Genomic DNA, 18,669 nt, shown 5'->3' with positions numbered 1-18,669 from the left:
GGAATAGGATGCACCCACGACTAGAAACGTGGTAAATCACACAACATGACACTCACATGGTTGGCAAAAAAGAGGTGCTAATTACAGGGACCCAGGGCACACTCAGTCAAATTACATCAGGTAGCCCGGCAAAAAGTTAGAGGTCAACCATGTTGAAAGGGTACTTTTTTACACATGGTGATTCATTATACAGGGACCGTGGGGTACCAGATAACTGCCACAAAACTGCACTCAACTCCATTCAATTGCACTCCACTCTCTACAACCCCACTCCACTCTACACAAGTGCATCCCACGCCACACCACTCTAATCTATGCAATGACACCCCACTCAGTACAGTATCACTCCATGCAACGCCACCCTGCACTACGCAACGCCAATCCATTTGATGCAACACCACTCCTTTTTATGCAGCACCACTCCATGCAGCGCCACTCTGCATTACTCCACATAACACGACTCTACTCCACGCCACTCTGCTTTATTCCACTTAACTCTGCTTTACTACACTCTGCTTTACTACACTCCACACCACTCTGCTTTATTCAAGTCAACTCCTGCCCACTCTGCTTTAATTCACTCTGCTTTAACCCACTCCAATCTGCTTTACTACACTCCACTCAAACTCAACACGACTCTGCTTTACTATGCTCTACTCTACTCCACTTTACTCCACTCGACTCTGCTTTACTCTGTTCCACTCTACTTTGCTTTACTCCACTCACCACTCTGCTTTACTATACTCAACACACACTGCTCCACTCAACTCTGCTTTACTCTACACCACTCTGCTTTACTCCACTCACCATTCTGCTTTACTACACTCAACACACTCTGCTTCGCTCAACTCTGCTTTACTCTACACCACTCTGCTTTACTCCACTCACCACTCTGTTTTTCTCCACTCACCACCACTCTGCTTTACTCCATTCCACAGCGCTCTGCTTTACTCCACACCACTGTGCTTTATTCCACTCAATGCCACTCTGCTTTACTCTACTCAACGCGATTCTGCTTTACTCCACACCACTCTGCTTTACTCAGCTTTACTCCACGCCACTCTGCTTTACTCCACCGCACTACACTCTACACAAGCACACTACACTCTATGCCACACCTCTCCATGCATTCAGCTCTACGCAATGCCACTACACGCAATACAATGCCGATCCATGCAATGCCACTCGATTCTACGCCACTTTACTCTGTGCCTTTCCACACATCACCACTCTACCCCACTCCACACAATGCTACTCCACTCTACACAATGCCGTCCCACTCTACATAACTGCACTCCACGCAACTGCTCTCCACTCGGCACTCCACCACTCCATGCAGCATCAATCAATGCAGTGCCACCCACGCAACACCACTTGTTGCATTGCTACTCTACTCTACACAACACCACTCCTTGCAACCTCACTCCTCTCCACACAGTACCACTCTGCTCTGTGCAACACCACTCCAACCAACTGCACTCCACACAATGCTACACAGATGCACTCAACTTTACGCCACTCAATGCCACACTACTCTTCTCTACACAATGCCATGTCACGCAACACCAGTCAATACAATGACAATCCACACAACCACACCACACAGCATAATTACAATCCACATATACCACACCACATACTTAAACTCCACCTAATTACACACTAGTCAATACCACAGAAATACATCCCACATAAATCAACTGTATACCACATAACGATCCACATAAAAGCACTCCACACCATGCCACTTAATTCCACTCAACATAATTTAACTCTATCCCACACTGTTCCATGCCACACTATTCAGCTTCACACAAATCTATTCCACACCACATAATTAATTAAAGAAAATCATTATTCCACAACACAATTCCACTACACACCACATATATCCAATGTACAACACATAATTCAACATCATACCATAAAATTCAACAGCACACCACATAATTAAACTCCACGACATAACACTCAACAACACAAAATGGCATTCATCATAATTACATTCCATTACACACAATCCCACTCCACATAATTTCAGAAAAATCAATACCACATATTTACTATCTATATAACTCAACTGCACACCATGCCACATAATTCCACTGCACAAAATCCACTCTACACCACACAATTCCATATCACTCAGTGCCACAAATTATAGAGGCCAATACAATCCGCATAATTCCACTACACATCCCATACATCCATTCAAATTCATAACATATAGTTAAGAGACATTTACATTTACAACACCAAAATCTCGACCTCATTATTTTCTTTAACACAAGTACCGATCAGAAGCTTAGCTCCTATCTATGTCTCCTTTTTCTTCACCAAATAGGTAAAGCTATCCATACAGTTCCACACCACACAATTCAATTCCACACATTTGCAATCCACACCACATAATGCAACTCAGCACAATTATACAACACATCATATACATCTAATCCACACCACACAATTCCACATCATGCCACAAAATTCAACAGCACGACCTATAATAAAACTCCACTACATACCACTCCAAAACAGAAAAGATCTTTCCACATAATTGCACTCAATTATTATGAAATCTGTTTATTGGCATTTCGTTAATAGACATAGCATAAATCATAAATGGAACATCTCACAGGCAATGAGTCAGTTACTCGGAGGAGTCCCCGCCAATTGTGAATGCGGTGAACCACAGGATCAATCGCCACCCCCATGTGTGGAACAAGATAAGCTGATAGGTCTCAGGACCACCGCCCACATTTAAACAGATTCATAGAACAACAAAAGGAAACAGGCTAAACAACAGAAGCCCAGCATAACAGCAGCAGCAGGTTCGGTCTTCGACCACGTGACGCCCAAGATACCTCCCCCAGTCCACCCCCCCCCCCACCCGGCCCCCACCTCTCGTTACATACAGTTCCATTAAAGGCAATTGTCATTGTCCGCACATCTGCCCGGCTCAGCGAGGACCTCCCCACCAGTCCCCAAAGTAGGTCCCCCAGTCTCGCCTCCGTTCCCCTCCTCCTCAGGGAGTGCCTCCGCAGTACGTGCCCCACAGAGTCCCAGGGCATCCCCATCCAGCTGCATCAGGGACAGCAAGTGTACGTCCCACTGATTCGCTATGGGTGTGCGTCTGAGGCCCAACGTTTCTTCCCGCAAGAGAGCTGTACCCTCCGCCCCTGCCACACCAGCAGGGAACTCCGCCACGCCTGCGCACGGGGGGGCTCAGCCGCCTTCCAGCGCTTAGTGATTAACCGCTTCGCCACGATCAGACCCAGGTCGAGGAAGCGACAGGCAACCTTCGTGGGGGAGTTCTACGAAACAAGTGTAACAAACAGGCCGGCCATTCCCGCCGCGCCAGCGGGCCGGCACAGGTACTTAACGCTCCATGCACCGTCCGCCAATATGAGTCTAGCGCTGGACAACTCCATAACATGTGTACCAGTCCAGCATCCAGAGCCTTGCAGCGTGGGCAGTCCGCGTCCGTGCGATGGAAATAGCGGTTGATGGAGTCGGGAGTGAGATATGCTCTGTGCAGTATAAAATACTGAATTTGGCGAAACCGCAAGTTCCTGGGAACCCGCGTGGGTCCCCGTAGCGTATCCCTCCACTCCTTGTCGGTCATGGGGCGATCCAGATCCGCTTCCCATTTACCCCGCAAAGGAGACTGGTCCGTCGCCACCTGCGTGCGCAGGGAGGCCGCGAACCAACGAATCATGTGACTGCCCCGTCCCATGACATGGAGGTACTGCATCATGAGGTGTTGTGCTGGCTCCTCCTGAAGAGCACCCCACCGGTTCGTCAGTGTCGCGATTAGCGAGCGGTGACGGAGGAACTGACCGACTGGTAACCCCGTCTCCTCCACTAGTTGAGCGAACGGGATAAGCGCACCATCGCGGTAGAGGTCCCCTAGTGTGCAGATGTCCGCCGCGTGCCATTCCGCAAGCTCCGTCGAGCGCAGTATCCCTCGACCACTAGGCGAACCCTCAATTGGCATGGCGGGAGCGTACGGGGTATGCGGCCGGGTCAAGTAGAGGGCACGCCGATAGCACTTGTAGGCCACTGCCACAAGAAGGGGGCCCGGCTTGACCATTCTGGCCGTCGGTTGGAACAACGCTATAATATCCGCCAGGGGGAGTGGCGGCTCCGTGGACGCCGTGTCATCTCTCTCCCTGTCGGCCAACCACCTGGCCACCCATTGCAGCTGCGCTGCTAGGTAATAGTGTGCAAAGCACGGCATCGCGAGTCCCCCCTGACCTGTGGGGAGGTATAACTTAGAGAGCGCCACTCTGTGGCGTGCGTTGCCCCATACAAAATCCCGGAGGGAGCGCCCAAGGTGGCGAAGAAGGACGCCGGGATGTAGGTCGGCAGGTTAGCAAAGTAGTAGAGGAGTCTGGGCAGGGCCACCATTTTGACCAGTGCAATGCGGCCTGTGACCGCGAGAGGGAGGGTGCCCCAGAAACGCATCTGGGCCCTGATCGCCGTTACCGCCCTGCCCAAGTTACCCTCCACCAGGTCAGCTGGCCGCCTATACACCTGGATGCCCAGGTAACGGAAGGTGTCCGGCTGCCACCTGACAGGTACACCCCCTAGATGAAACCGGGGATCCAGAGCATCAGCACAGAACGGGTAAAGGCACGATTTGGCCGCGTTCACCCTTAACCCGGAAAGCGTTGCAAATTCCGTGAGAACCCGCTCAAGGTCCCCTGAAATGTTCGCCACGTCCCGTACGAAGATCAAAAGGTCATCCGCGTATAAGGAGACCTGGTGGGTGGTATCGCCCATTGGAATGCCGTCCGTCAACACCCTCCGCAGGGTGGCCGCTTAGGGCTCTATGGCAAGCGCAAAAAGGAGGGGCGAGAGGGGGCACCCCTGCCTGGTACCTCGGCCAACCGAGATGGCCTCGGAGATGTATGGGCCAGTTCTCACCCGGACCACGGGATTCTTGTAGTTGAGCGCCGCCATTTGTAGGAACCCGAGGCCTAGTCCATAGTGCGATAATGCCGCCACCAGATACCCCCACTCAAGGCAATCGAAGGCTTTTTCAAGGTCTAACACTAGACAGCCCGCCCGCGGCCAATGCTGTGCGCCGTGTGTGGCAACACGGAAGAACCGGCGGAGATTAAGCGAAGTGCTGCGCTTCGGCACTAACCCATTCTGGTCCCTGTGCACTAGTACAGGCACAGTGGGGGCCAGCCGCTCCGCTAGGACCTTGGCCAGGATTTTGTAATCGGTGTTGAGGAGGGCAAGGGGGCGATAGGACCCTAGATTAGTAGGATCACGCCCCGGCTTGGGTAAAGAGATCAGGTAGGCCTCCCTCATGGAGGCGGGCAGGGTAGCCTCCTCAAGGGCTGTGAGATATAATGCGTGCAGTCTGGGCACCAGAGATTCCCGATATGCCTTGTAGTATTCTGCCGGGAGACCATCCGGCCCAGGCGCCTTGCCAGAAGCCAGTGAGGCCACCGCTTCCCCTATCTCCTCCAGAGTGAGAGAACCCTCTAACGTTTCCTGGTGGGCATCCGGAATTGTGGGGAGGCCGGCGGCCCCCAGAAACAGATCGAGATCCTGTGCCTGCCGACGCCCCACTGAAGTGTACAGGTCTTTGTAGTGCGCCGTGAGTATCTGATGGATCTACCGCTGCGTGTGCACCAGCGTCCCGTCCGATCCACGGATGGAGGCTATTGGCGCATAGCCCGATCCTGCCTGATCAACCAGGCCAGAAACCGCCCGCCCTGTCCGAAGTGGCGTGGACCCGTGCCGAATGGGCAGCGTAGTTATGGCAACGCAACCTCTCCAACAGCTCAGCATGGCGTGCCCGGAGCTGGGCCAGCCTGGTCGAGTCACGCCCTCCACCCTCGCCATGGCGTTCGCATGCCATTAGCCGGGTTTCCAGAGCGGTGAGTAGTAACGTAAGCTGCTTACGGATATTCCCCGTCGCCCCCAGGCAGTGTCCCCGCATGGTAGATTTGTGCGCGTCCCACTCTGTCAATGTGCTCCCCGTCGTACCCTCATTGAGGTCAAAGAACTGTTCGACCGCTGTGCCGAGCGAATCCCGAAACTACGCGTCCTCAAGAGCGGCCGGTTGCAAACGCCATGTGGGAATGGGGGGTCTCCCCAGATCCCAGCAGAGACGCAGCCTAAGAGGATTGTGGTCAGAGTGGGTCCGGCCCAGGTAGTCCACCTGGATTATCAAAGGGTCCAGCGACGGAGAGCTCACCACCCTGTCAAGGCGGATGTGAAGGTCATGCACCGCCGAATAATATGAATAGAGCCGGTCAGTGGGATGTAAGGTGCGCCAGACATCATGAAGGGCCCACCGCGACAGCCAATCAGTAAGGTTCCTCGCATTCGAGACTGCCTGTGTCCTACGGAGTGGCGGGTAGGATCTGTCAAGGCCCGTGTCCAGCACTGCGTTAAAGTCCCCACCCAGCAACCAGGGAAGACCCACATACGGGGTCAAGGCCACCGAGAGTTGGTCAAGGAACGACGGCTGTTCAACGTTCGGGGCATAGATGGATCCTAGGAGCACAGAGTGCCCGTTGAACCTCCCCCGCACCAAGGTGTATCGGCCAGTAGGGTCAAGCACTACTTCGGAGCACGTGAAGGGTGTGCTCGCCCGTACCCAAACCAACGTACCCCGAGCATGCGCAGAATATGTGGTCCCAAAAAGCTGCCCCCTCCACCGAGCGTGCAGCCTGTCCAACTCTGGCCGTGTCATGTGCGTCTCTTGGAGAAGGGCCACCCCTATCCTGTGCCTCTGCAGGTAGGCAAAAACAGAGTATCGGCGGGCCGGTGTGTGCATACTTCTAATGTTCCATGTGACTATTGCAGTGTCAGCCATCGGTGCAGAGTGCGGACAACACTAGGCCCACAGGCCGAAGCGGGCCAGCTGAGGGAAGGAGGGGAGACCAAGAGTACTGTTACCCAGACCGCCTGCTGCAAGAACATGGTGTGTGAGAGAACTGCAGAACACTGCAGAATGCAAAGAGGCAAAAGTAAAGATAAAATTAACAAAAGGAACTCCATAACCGCAAGGGCGAACCCCAGAACGGGCATTCGTCCAAACATGTAAGGCTCAATCGCCTGTGAACTACCAGGTCAAAGATGTGTTAGTGAGGGGCTAAAGGGCAATACCGTTGGTCCTGGCCTGTAAGAGCCCCATGTCACCCCCGTCAGAGCCTCGTGTACCTATAGGGCTGCCAATCGCTCAACCGCTCTCCAGAGGAGTGTGTGTGGAAATCGCCACCACCCCGCTCCCCTGTGACCAGAACATGCACGGACTCTCAACCCCGGCTCGTGTGTAAGGGGACCCGCACTGCCCCTCTAGCCCCCGTGACCCCCACGGCACCCCAACCTGCTCAGCCATGGAAGCATACAGATCCACAAAACCACAATCCAGGAGGCAACAGAGGCAGAAAGCCCCCCTCCCCCAAGAGTAGTCCGCAGCAGTCCACCCACCACCTCGGGGTACCTGCATTGGACACAGTGCAATCAGACAAGAGTTCACCCCAGAAGGTCGGCTGTCTGGGGGGTCACCTCTGGCAACACCTGGTCTTCCGGAATCATGATGGACGGGGAGGAGGACAGGTCAGTCTCAGTGTCACTGTGTATGCGAGCCGCCACATCCCCCTGGCTGCTCACGGATCCCAGAGTGGCCACCGCTTCAAGAGCCTCCAGCTGCTCCACGCGCATCCTCTCCAGACTCGGGGCCGCCGAGGGACTCAGCCCCACCCCACCACGTCGGTCCCTCTGCCTCCGTCGTCTCAGCCTTTTCTCCCTACGCACCACGGGCCCCGGGTCCGCGGGCCGGGGGCCACCATGTTGGCCCGTTTCCTCCAGCCAGTCCCAGACATCAGACGGGGCGTCGAAAAAGCGTGTCTCATCTTTCGTGACCACCCTGAGGCGCGAGGGGAACAGCAGCGAGTATTGGATGTGCAGTTCACGGAGCCGGCGTTTCACCTCCAGGTAGTTGCTCCTCCGCTTCTGAACGGTCGCAGTGTAGTCCGGGAACAGCATCACTGTGCCACCCCCTATCGTCAGGGCACCCATTTTCCTTGTTTCCTGGAGGATCACGTCCCGGTCCCGGTAGTTGAGGAGGTGAAACAGGAAAGGACGCGGCCGGGCTCCAGGGACAGGTCTCTGCATCGGTACTCTGTGCGCCCGCTCCACCACGAACTGCGGGGAGAGCACTCCTGGGGGCAGGATGTCCCGCAACCAACCTTCAACGAACTGCTCCGGTCGTCGCCCTTCCTCGCCTTCCACCAGGCCCAAAACTCATATGTTCTGGCACGGAGAGCGGCCTTCCGCATCCTCCGCGCGGTCCTCGAGAGTGTTAACGCAGTCTATCAGGTCCTGCAAAGTGGCAGAGTGATTGCGCACTATTGGCTGCACGTCTTGTAGCGCCTGACTGTGACCGGCAACGTGTCCGCCAGCTTGCGATGGTCGGCGTGGAGCAAGGTGAAGTCAACCGTGACTTTGTCAATCCGGGACTCCAGGGAGGTTCGAGTTTGTTCCAGCGTATTGCCCAGTCGGTCGACCGCTGCCAACATGGCGTCCATTTTGGCTTCCAGGGTCGACGCAGGCGGCGCCACAGTCCCAGCAGAGCGCCCCGGCGCCGCGTCAGGGCCTTCCGCCCTCAGCCTGGTCTCGGCATGCTTGTTCCGAAGCCGCCCCATAGCCAGTTGCTGCGCCAATGGCATTCAGAGGGCTCAGTGGTGCACGAGGCCGACCGGGGCTCCAGGCACCTTCAGACGCCGATATCAAAGGGGCCCAGTCCCACTGCCACGTGTCGGGCCAACGCCAGGGGTGTCAGGGCGCAGGGCAGCGCCACCGGCGGGGGAGGTGCGTCGCGAGCCGTGGGCAACCGACAACCAAGGTCCTCCAGGCCGCACTACGCAACGGCCACCCCAACACGTCCAGCAGCAGGCAAGCGGTCAACTCCCCAGGCTCCTCACTCTGATCTCGGCCGATCGGTGCAGTTTGCAGGGCCCCAGCACGCCCGCCAGGGTCGCCTCCGCCACCACAGCAGTCCTCTTCGCCCCCAAGGGGCAGCAGCCAGGCGCTCACCAGGTGCCCGTCCACAGCCTCACAGCCAGAGGGGGGTCTGCCACACCAGGTCACTCACCGGGCTCTCAGGCGCCGCAGGCTCCATGTCCGCCTCCATCGCCTCCAGCCATCATGGCCGCCACCGTCGTCCACCGCAGCAGGCTCCTGCAGGCTCGGTGTGCTGAGACAGGCAGGGTCACGACGTAGCCGATTGCCAGTCACCCCGTGTACCGTCGTTGCAGGGGAATCCCTCGCGAGTCCCCAGTCCGCCAGCCGACGGTCTGCACCTCGCAGCGCGGCCCAGCCGCCTCGTGGCAAGCCGCGGTGTAGGGTGATTCCCGCGGCCGGATGCCGCCTCCAGTGCGCCCGCACCGCTCGCCAGGCAGGTCCCCAAGGGGGCGGCACGCAGTCAGAGTCCGCCCCCGCCTTCACTTCGGGCCCCACAGGAACGCCAGGGCCTCACGGGCAGGAGCAGGCAGCTTCGGCAGCCCCGTGGCACGTCCCAGGCAGGAGAATCGGGGGAGAACGGCTCCGTTGCTCGGGAGCTTCACTCGGGCACAGCCTTCTTGGCCGCGCGTCCTCTAGCGCCCATTCCACATAATTGCACTCCATAACACACAATCCCATGCCACATAATTCCAATACACTCAATAACTCATATTTCCTATCCATATAATTCCACAGTACACCATACCACATTATTCCACTACACAAATCCAATCCACGCCACACAATTCCAGGCCACACAATCACACAACTAACTAATCCAATTCAACACACATAACTCCACTACACACCACATACATACATTCCATAACACAGGTAAAAGACATTGCCATTTACAATGCCAATAGCTTTAAGTCAAATGAATGCGAGACCGATTGCATTTTCAATGCTTGTTATGTTAGGTGTTCGGTTGTTTGCATGGTTCTCCCATGATCTTTCTTCTTTTCTTCTCAGGGTTCAAGCACTAATTAATCCTGAGGTTGCTGTGGTGGGTGATGGTAAATGTTCCTTTCATTCTCCAAGCTGGTGGAAGACTGAAATACTGCATATTCTTGGAGAAGTTCAATCAACCCTGTCACCATTTCTTATCCGGTACTACTTATTATTTTTTACAGAGTGGATGCTAAAAAGGGAAGTAGGGTGGTTGTTCACAGGACCAGTGCTGCAGATGATCGTGTTTTCTGTTCGTGTTGCTTTTATAGTGCTGTATACTGCCAAGTCCTGCAGTTAATCAGTTAATTAATGAAGTGGAGTGCTCAGAGGGGAAGTTATGATTGCAGTTATCGAGTCTCCAGATACGCTTGGAATGTTGCTTGTTTTTTCAGCTACCGAGGGCACAGAGACAAGTTGTTCTAAAGGCTTATTATGCCCTGCACAACGATTCTTCATTCATAAGCGAGCAATATGAGTGCATGGCTGTGCCTCAGAGCTTGTTCGCAGTGTGTTCTAAGGGCACTGTTCGGGTTGAACAGTGCATATGACTACGTTTTGTTCAATACGTGCTAAAATCGTTTCAGTAGGGTCCAAATAATAATCCTAGGCAAAACACCTACTGTAGTATGTAGTATTAAAAGTCTCCGAATCATCACTAAGTGGTTGCGGACTTCAATGGGTTTATACCCCAAAATGCAAGTGTGATAGAAGAATGCAAACGTTAATGCGGGAAGACTACATTTTTGCTTTAGAAATGTCAATATTGAAAATTCTTGCAGGGTTCTCACGAATGCCTGTCAGTATGGTGCGTTACTTGTGAAGCATCATAGACCCTTGGTGTCAGCAGCAGGCAGATCCTGAATAACCGGCTCCTCCTCCAGGCCAGAAGGTATTTTTGGGGGCTGCGGACAAGTACAGAGACTCTGCCCTTCGCTTTCAGTTCCAGTGTGACTTGCGCATGCGATGGGATCCGCTAGTGCCTCAAGCGCGACCACGACGTGAAAACCTGTGTCAACTGCCGCGCAATACACCCCAAGGCCTTGTGGGAGTGTCTTTCTCAAGCTCTTTGCCACGCTGTTATGGTCTCGATCTCGTTTGAGAGGAAGGTCACAGGATCTCTTGCAGAGCTCAAGATCCTCTTTGCGCTCATAGTTGTCCTTGGTTAAGTCCCACTGCAAGAAGAAGAGTAAGAAGTTTGAGGTCTTTGGCATGGCCCCATCCATAGAAGTCAACTGATGAAACAAGGGAGCATTCTCATTCGAGGCTTGACTCCACAAACGCGCCTGTGACGCCCACCCAACTTTGTGTTCTATGAGGCCATTCACCTCATATTGGGCAGCCCGTTCCTGCTTGTGTGCCTTCAGACCCGGCAGGTTTGGGAGGGACCCCACTGGCTCTTGGTTGGCGTTTCCGTCCCCGGCTCTAGTTGGACCGCTTGGATCGTCGATGGATCCTGACCAGCACCGCTCATACCACTTCAACCTTCTCTGGCCCCGAAGCCAACACTCCGGGTGCCTTCGGTGGTGCCATTCCAACGTTCGACACAGTCTCCAGCACCTACTCTGGGAGGAGTTTGACTGGTCACTGGACCCTGAGGAATAACAGTCCCTAGAACCGATCATGGACTGGTGTGAGAAATTGGCAAACTCCAGTGGACTGGATGAATAGTCTCTTGTCCTACCGTGGCTTCGGAGGAGGGAGCCTTGTTTGCTATGATGGTGAGAAGGGCAGTTGAAGTCTTGGATCTTAGCTTACCCTCAGTGGCAGTCAAGACTAACATCTTGGCAGAGGTGCTTCGGCCCAGAGTGACCCCCTAAGAACTGCTTCTCCCCTTTAGTGATGCCCTCACAGACATCTTGCTTGGGACTTGGTCCAAACCCTGCACAGGGGCTCCTGTAAACAGGACGATTGCCCGGTGCCACCGCCTCACCTCATGGGACCCCAATTTCCTCACGCAACACTACAGCCCAGAGAGCTTGGTGGTCAAAGCTTCCACCTCCTGTGTAAATCCTTGCACATTCCTTACCCCTCCACCGGATAGGGAATCCAAGAGGCTGGACACCTTAAACAAGAAAATATTTTCTTCCACCAGCTTTGCATTGTGATCTGTTAACACCACCTGCCTTTTGAAACATTACTCCCATGCACTGTGGGATTCAGTGGCACAGGTGCTACTCATGGTCCCGGAGGAGGTCCGGACACACTTTACCAAACTATTGCAGAGGGTAGAGATGCAGCCAAGTTCATGATTCGATGTGGGCTGTACACAACCGACACGCTGGGCAGAATGATTTCTTCATCGCTGGCCTTAAAGCGCCTCGCCTGGCTAAGATCAACTGGCTTTTATGGGGATGGTCGTGTCGCTTATGAGCATGCCCTTGGACAGCTCCTGTCTCTTCAAAGACAAGGCAGTCTCTTAGCTGGAGCACTTTTAATGAAAGTCGGGCCACGGCCAGGTCCTTGGGTCTTTCCATTGCTCCTCTCAACCTCAGTCTGCTTTTTGCACCTTTCATGGCCAGGGAACGGGCTTTCAGCCATGTCTTTACATGACCATCCACCATGGTGATCAAGCATCCCAGCCTCTGTGTGGCTGAGGGCTGAATACTCACAGACCCTGTGGGCCTGACAGCCAGATGCCGGGACAGTCCCCCTCCCCCCGGTATCCGCAGCCTCCAAACAAGACAAGATATGCCATCACCTTTCCAGTGTGAGGGTGTGCCTTTGCCAGAAGTAGGTCATGGTAGTTATTTCCGCTTCTTTCTGGTGCCTAAAAAGGACCAAGGCCTTTGTCCTATCTTAGACCTACAACCTCTCAATTGCTTCCTCAAGAAGGAGAAGTTAAAAATGCTCACCCTCATTCAAGTCCCGCCTGCCCTGGACCCAGGAGACTGGATGGTAGCGTTTGGCTTGCAGGACGCATACTTCCGCAGGTCCTTGTGCCATCTCCCCCTTGCTGCCCTCTACCGTGTCTCACATGCTGCCACCAGGAAACCGCTGTCACACTCACAACTACCCTGTTTCCCTTTGTTCACTGCTCCTGCCTCATTGTCGTCCTCTACATTGTCTGTGCACTATATGTGTGGCAGTGTAGCCTTTCTTTCTGTTTAGCTCAGCCCTACACTGCTCGGTTTGGTTTTATCTGTGCTAGTTTAGTTTTGTTTCTGTTCAGATTAGCTGGACGTGCAGCCTTCAACTGCACCATTTCCTAACTGTTGTACACCATTTTCTGTTTTTGTCATTCCTGCTTAGACTAGCCTTTCTCTTACCTGTGAGAGCAGCCCTTTGTGCATTTGGCCCGTGCTTTCGCTGCCCTAACTTACTTTGTGTATCCAGTTGTATGCCGTTATTTCAGCAAGCCTGCCTGAGCGCTCGCTTCCTGCTGTTTTTTACCTCTCCTGCCCCCACTTCACACTGCCCTTCACCATGCGCTCCTCCCAGGACCTACTGAAGGGAGGCTGCAGTGCGGCTGCACAGCGGGCACACCAGCGTGTGCCAAAGTCAACCCTGTCTGCTCCCGTTCCCGCCTGGACCACCCCCAGCGCCAGGAGCCCTGGCCCTCCTGCCATCCACCGATATGCCAACGCAGAGCTAGACATAGACCCCAGACTTCGCAACAACTGCTGCATCGCATCTCCTTGATCAACGCTAGGACCTCTCACCTGCCACTGCTGTCGATTCACTTGCAACTCTGAACTTCCCACCCGCACAGAAACGCTTGCAGCATGCACCCTGCTGAACACTGACACCCCTGATTTGCTCCACTGCATCCTGCTCAATGCCTGATCTCTCTGCAAACAAGCCTTCAAAATCTGGGACACCATTACCACCCTGAGCCCTGACGTGATCTTAATCACAGAGACCTGGCTGAACCCCTCCTCCACCCCGACATCGTCATCGCAATGCCCAACAGCTACAAGATGATACACACGGAGCACACCAACAAACATGGCGGGGCCATCGTCATCATCCACAAAAAGACGGTCCCTTTCACCACCACCGAAGACACCACACCATTCATGGAACACCTCAACTTCCAGCTCCAAACCAATGACCGAACGACCATCAGAGGCACAATCGCCCACATACCCCCAGGACCATACCCCAGCTTCTGCAACACAATCGCAGAATTCATCACCCCTCTAGCAATCCACTCCAAACAATACAGTTTTCTCAGTGACCTCAACTTCCACATCTACGACCTCGAAAGATGCCAACTCCAACAACCTCCTGGAAAGCATAAGCAACATTGGCCTCACCCAGGTGGTCACCAACTCCACACACAGCGCAAGACACATGCTGGACCCAATCTTCAATGCCATCAACAGTGGCAAGTACAGTCATGTCACTGAACTCACCTTGATTGACTACACCTTCATCCACTTCACCAACACAGGATCCCTGGGCACCACTACCAAGCCCCCTTGCTCCTCTCACCGCTACTGGAACAAAGTGATTGAGACCCAATAGGCCGACTTCCTCAATACCACCTAGACTCAACGCCGCCACCATCCTGGAACAAGCCGTCCAGACCATCTCCGCCTGGATCACCAATTGCGCTGACGGAGATGCCCCCATTAAGCCAACCAAGCCTAGCAGAGCGACCAAACAAGCCACCTGGTACACACCAGAACTCAGGACCCTAAAATGCAACTGCAAACAACTGGAAAGAAAATGGTGCACCAGCAAAGACCCCACAGACCGAGCCACCTTCAAGTCAGCGCTCACCAAACACCCCAACACCTCTAGGACACAAAAAGAGGTGCCATAGCAGATTGCATCTAAGCAAGGAAATCTTCAGTATCATCAAACTGTTCTCCTGCCCGTCAGCCACTGAGATCTCGATCCCGCTTCCGAAGAAATCTGTGACACACTAGTGAACTACTTGCACAACAGGATATCCACCATCTACATTAACTTCAAACCCCAACCCACCGACCTCTACAACCTCCTCACATCATCAGATGCCACCCACCCGTTCACATGGTAACAGTTCACCAACCAGAACACCACAGCCATCATGAATTCTATCCACTCGAGAGCACTGGACTCCTGCCCTAACCATCTTTCAATCTCTGGAGCAAGGAATTCAAGCATGGCACTCAAGTCATCTTCAACCCATCCATCACTACAGCTGCTATTTCCCGACGGATGGAAACACACAGAGGTAAGGCCCCTCCTCACGAAACCCTCTGTCAATCCCAGTGAACTCAAGAAATGCCACCCTATCTCGCTGTTTCCTTTAGCTGACGAAGTCCTTGAGAAGGCCATCAACTACCAGCTGACCAAACACCCGGAGAGAAACAACCTGCTGGACTCATCCCAGTTCGGCTTCCGTGCCAACAATGGCACCGAGACCGCCCTGATTGCCGCCACTGATTGCATCAGAATCCCCCTTGACCGGGGTGAAACAGCAGCTCTGATTGCAGTGAAGTTCCTATATCCCTGATAGGCTCTGCGCATTGGAATACTGTACACGATAGTTTTGACATAGTACTGAGGTCAGTATGTCTGTCGAGTACATTAAACTGAATTACTTGTGTGTGCCAGCTAACTCAGAGGTCACTAGAAACTTCTTGAATATACAGGAAGGGATTCGTTTCTGACAACCGCATAAACATGACAACTTTGTTTCCCTAAAGTCAGAACAATCTCAAAACCGTGGGAACAATAGATAACAGTTTCACTCAGTCAATCGTGCATGCTTCATTTCTACAGAGTTGCACAGAAACAGAGAGACGGACGTTTCAATAAAAAGGGGTTTATTGAACAGACTTATTTCTCATGCAAGAGATGTGAACTGCTACAATCGTAAGACAGGATGCAAAGTACAATACGTACAGAGTTGGCAGTAAGATAAAATAATACTGCAATAGCATGGTTTGTAGCTATGACATATATTCATAAAATACATACATAAATAACACAGGCTAAAATGTGAATATTCATCTGATGCTTCTAAATAGTTCTACCCCAGTGTACCTAACCTAAGTGTAGTACGAGGTAAGAAGTAGGTGCTGTTTTCTAAAGTATAGCTAGCTATAGTTTTAGTTTTGCCAAGAGTTGCCAAAAGTTTCTCTAAGTTCTAGTCTGCTCCATACCTTAGAATGTGTGAGGTTGGAATCTCTTTCCGGGACTCGATATCTAACACCCCGCAAGGGGAGTCAGAAACACTGGAGCTGGATTCTATGCGAGGAGGATGACAGCGTCTGGTCAGTGCATCAGGCGGGAACTCGATCTCCTTCCGAACTTGCTGTGGCAAACCGCAAGTAGGCAGTCGAACTGGACCGTACCGGAACCGTGGTTTGCCAGGGCAAGTGCAGGTATATTTATACCTTGAAGGTGTTTAGGAATGCCTGTATTGACGTAAAGGTCGGGCATCGGAACGTCATGATTGAACCCCTAAGGAATAGATGTTCATGCATACTAAATGAGTTCTTGGAGAAATCAATATCCAAGCAAGGGAAATTCTTAAAGGCTTAAGAGTCTGGTTTTCCAAGACGTGGATTGACGGATGTAGGAGACCATGCCTGTATTTGGTTAGCATGGACAATGCCTAAATAAGGGCTGGATTTTCTATGCATAAATAAGGGCAATAGGAATTGTACCTATATAAGAGCATAAATCGGGAAACCTATATACAGAATCTAAATCTACACACAACACCCACTCCAGTTTCGTATGAACAACATTACTAAATCCTAAACATATCTAAAAGAGGGTATCGCATGATTAGCTAAAATATGCTAAAACATATCTAAAAACATATGTCCTTAAAATGCATTATAAAACCATTGATATTTATAAGGTGCTGTACATATTAAAAGCAATATTTCATTCTAAGCATATGTGTGCATTGGAAATGCTAAAAAGAATGAACCAGAAATATATACACATGATGAAATGGCTTGTTAATACAGAAGAAAGAAGGGCCAAACCATTTCATATCAGGTTAGCACAAATCAATTGTTGATGTGACAAGGTGGCAAAATGTCCCTGGAAGATTTTCAAAGAATTCCGTTCTCTATGAATAGGTCTACTATAAGCAGATTACTGTGCCAAAAAATGAAAAAATACAAATTTGGAAAAAAAATCAATCATAAGAAGAAAGTTACAAAGTTATTCCCTTGTCTGAAAAGAATGAAAGCCAAATTCAGAGTCTCATCGGAACACTGTGTGCCTGAATCAAAAGTCAGTGTGTGGGCCTGGAGAGAACATGAAATCTTCTAATCCTGTAGACAAAAAGACGTCTATCGTTGTAGGTGAAAGTTGGAATACCTCGTTTAGAAGATTAACTGCACATAGATGTGAACTATCGCTTTCAGCATTGGTTGCATCAGCAAAGTTCGAATCAGATTTTACCTGCGTGCCTGATATTTCCTCTCGTACCTCAGCAGTAGCAATTTGCGTCTGTGAGATCTCAATAAATGCCGTCATCAGGATTGGTAGCCGCTGGGGACAACACAGAGCATGGGCCGTTTCCGGGTCCTGCAGAGTATCGATATCCGTAGGCATAACTGAGGGGTGTGTTAGACAGATGTCTAGCACGCATTCTTCACCGCAGAGCAGGCAGCGTAGAACAGGTAAGATGCAATCTTGCCAGATTGGCCTGAGTGACAGAAACCATGTGGTGTTTAATTCTCGTAGACGAGGTAAACCCAAAATTTGGACGATGCGCTCACGACACTTCATCTCCAATAGAGCTCTCTCTATGGTGCCTGGAGTGACGCTGGTGATGTGGCTTGCCATATCGTAGCAGTAGGAGCAAAAATAGGATCCCTGCAACGAGTGCTAAAAGGAGCGGCAGTCTGCCAAACACAGAGTGCACGAAGTTTGGAAATATGCTGAGGTCTGCTTGAAAAGATGCTAACAGTCCTGCACACACGTTCTTAAATACATGCATAATACTGCTCGTTTCAGACATGTTTAAGATACGACCTAACATTTCTCAGAAATGTACAGGGCAGTTTGTATACAAAAGGGTATGTATCTCTGCAGAAGTCCTTGCGACTTGGCGATCATAGGTTTCTCTGGCCGAGGTCAGTGGCACTGTTTTCTGTAAAAGAATGACTTTCATTCTGCTTAGAGTATCAATTCATATAGAAGAGATGTTCAGTGAAGGCCATAAAGGCGACTCCCTGACTGTGTCTATTTGTGGAAACAAGACTTGCATACAGTAAGTGACCCTGGATGTAACCTTAACTAGATATGGAATACCTGGCAACATGCCACAGCAGCTGTGATCATTCAACATAATGTAACTCCCATTAGAAAGTTGGCCAAAAATTAGATTAATCACTGCAGCCGGTGAACCTTGCAGGTGACAGGATAAGTTTGTAGTGGAACCATCACAGGCCCCGTGTAAGTTAATACCCTGACAAAGGAGAGAACCGCTTAGTGTGTGTTCACAGTTTTCACCGCTAAGAAAAACTTCACGTTCCCCACTCCAACATCTGTGTGTAAGGTAAATCCCAAGATGTCTTGATGTATTCTTTAACCAATCTTTCATATTTGCCTACTGGTATATGTTTTATGCAATACTGAAAATGGAAAGTTGTAACAGGCAGAGTAATTTTACCATGTATGATCCACTCAGTAGCTGCTTTTTCTGCCACTGTGAATAGTAATTTTTCCAGTTTTTCAATGCTCAGCATAGTGTAGTCTGCTCCCCTTTATGCCAGTCTGATC

At 51.7% G+C, this 18,669-nt stretch overlaps 1 protein-coding gene across 9 annotated transcripts in view; it reads left to right on the top strand.

Annotated features, from left to right (window-relative positions):
• The window catches only part of GPAT2 (glycerol-3-phosphate acyltransferase 2, mitochondrial), a 1,263,238-nt gene that overhangs the window by 550,853 nt on the left and 693,716 nt on the right, over positions 1–18,669 (top strand). For all 9 annotated transcript variants that reach the window (XM_085634201.1, XM_085634205.1, XM_085634208.1 and 6 more), the window contains one exon: positions 10,006–10,143. In XM_085634201.1, the coding sequence (XP_085490327.1) occupies positions 10,006–10,143 (138 nt within the window). The remainder of the gene's footprint in view (positions 1–10,005; positions 10,144–18,669) is intronic.

The sequence above is a fragment of the Triturus cristatus genome, chromosome 11 (genome assembly GCF_964204655.1).
Source record: "Triturus cristatus chromosome 11, aTriCri1.1, whole genome shotgun sequence".
Lineage (NCBI taxonomy): Eukaryota > Metazoa > Chordata > Amphibia > Caudata > Salamandridae > Triturus > Triturus cristatus.
Note: the sequence above shows the minus strand (reverse complement) of the source record. Positions and strands in the feature narration are given on the sequence as shown.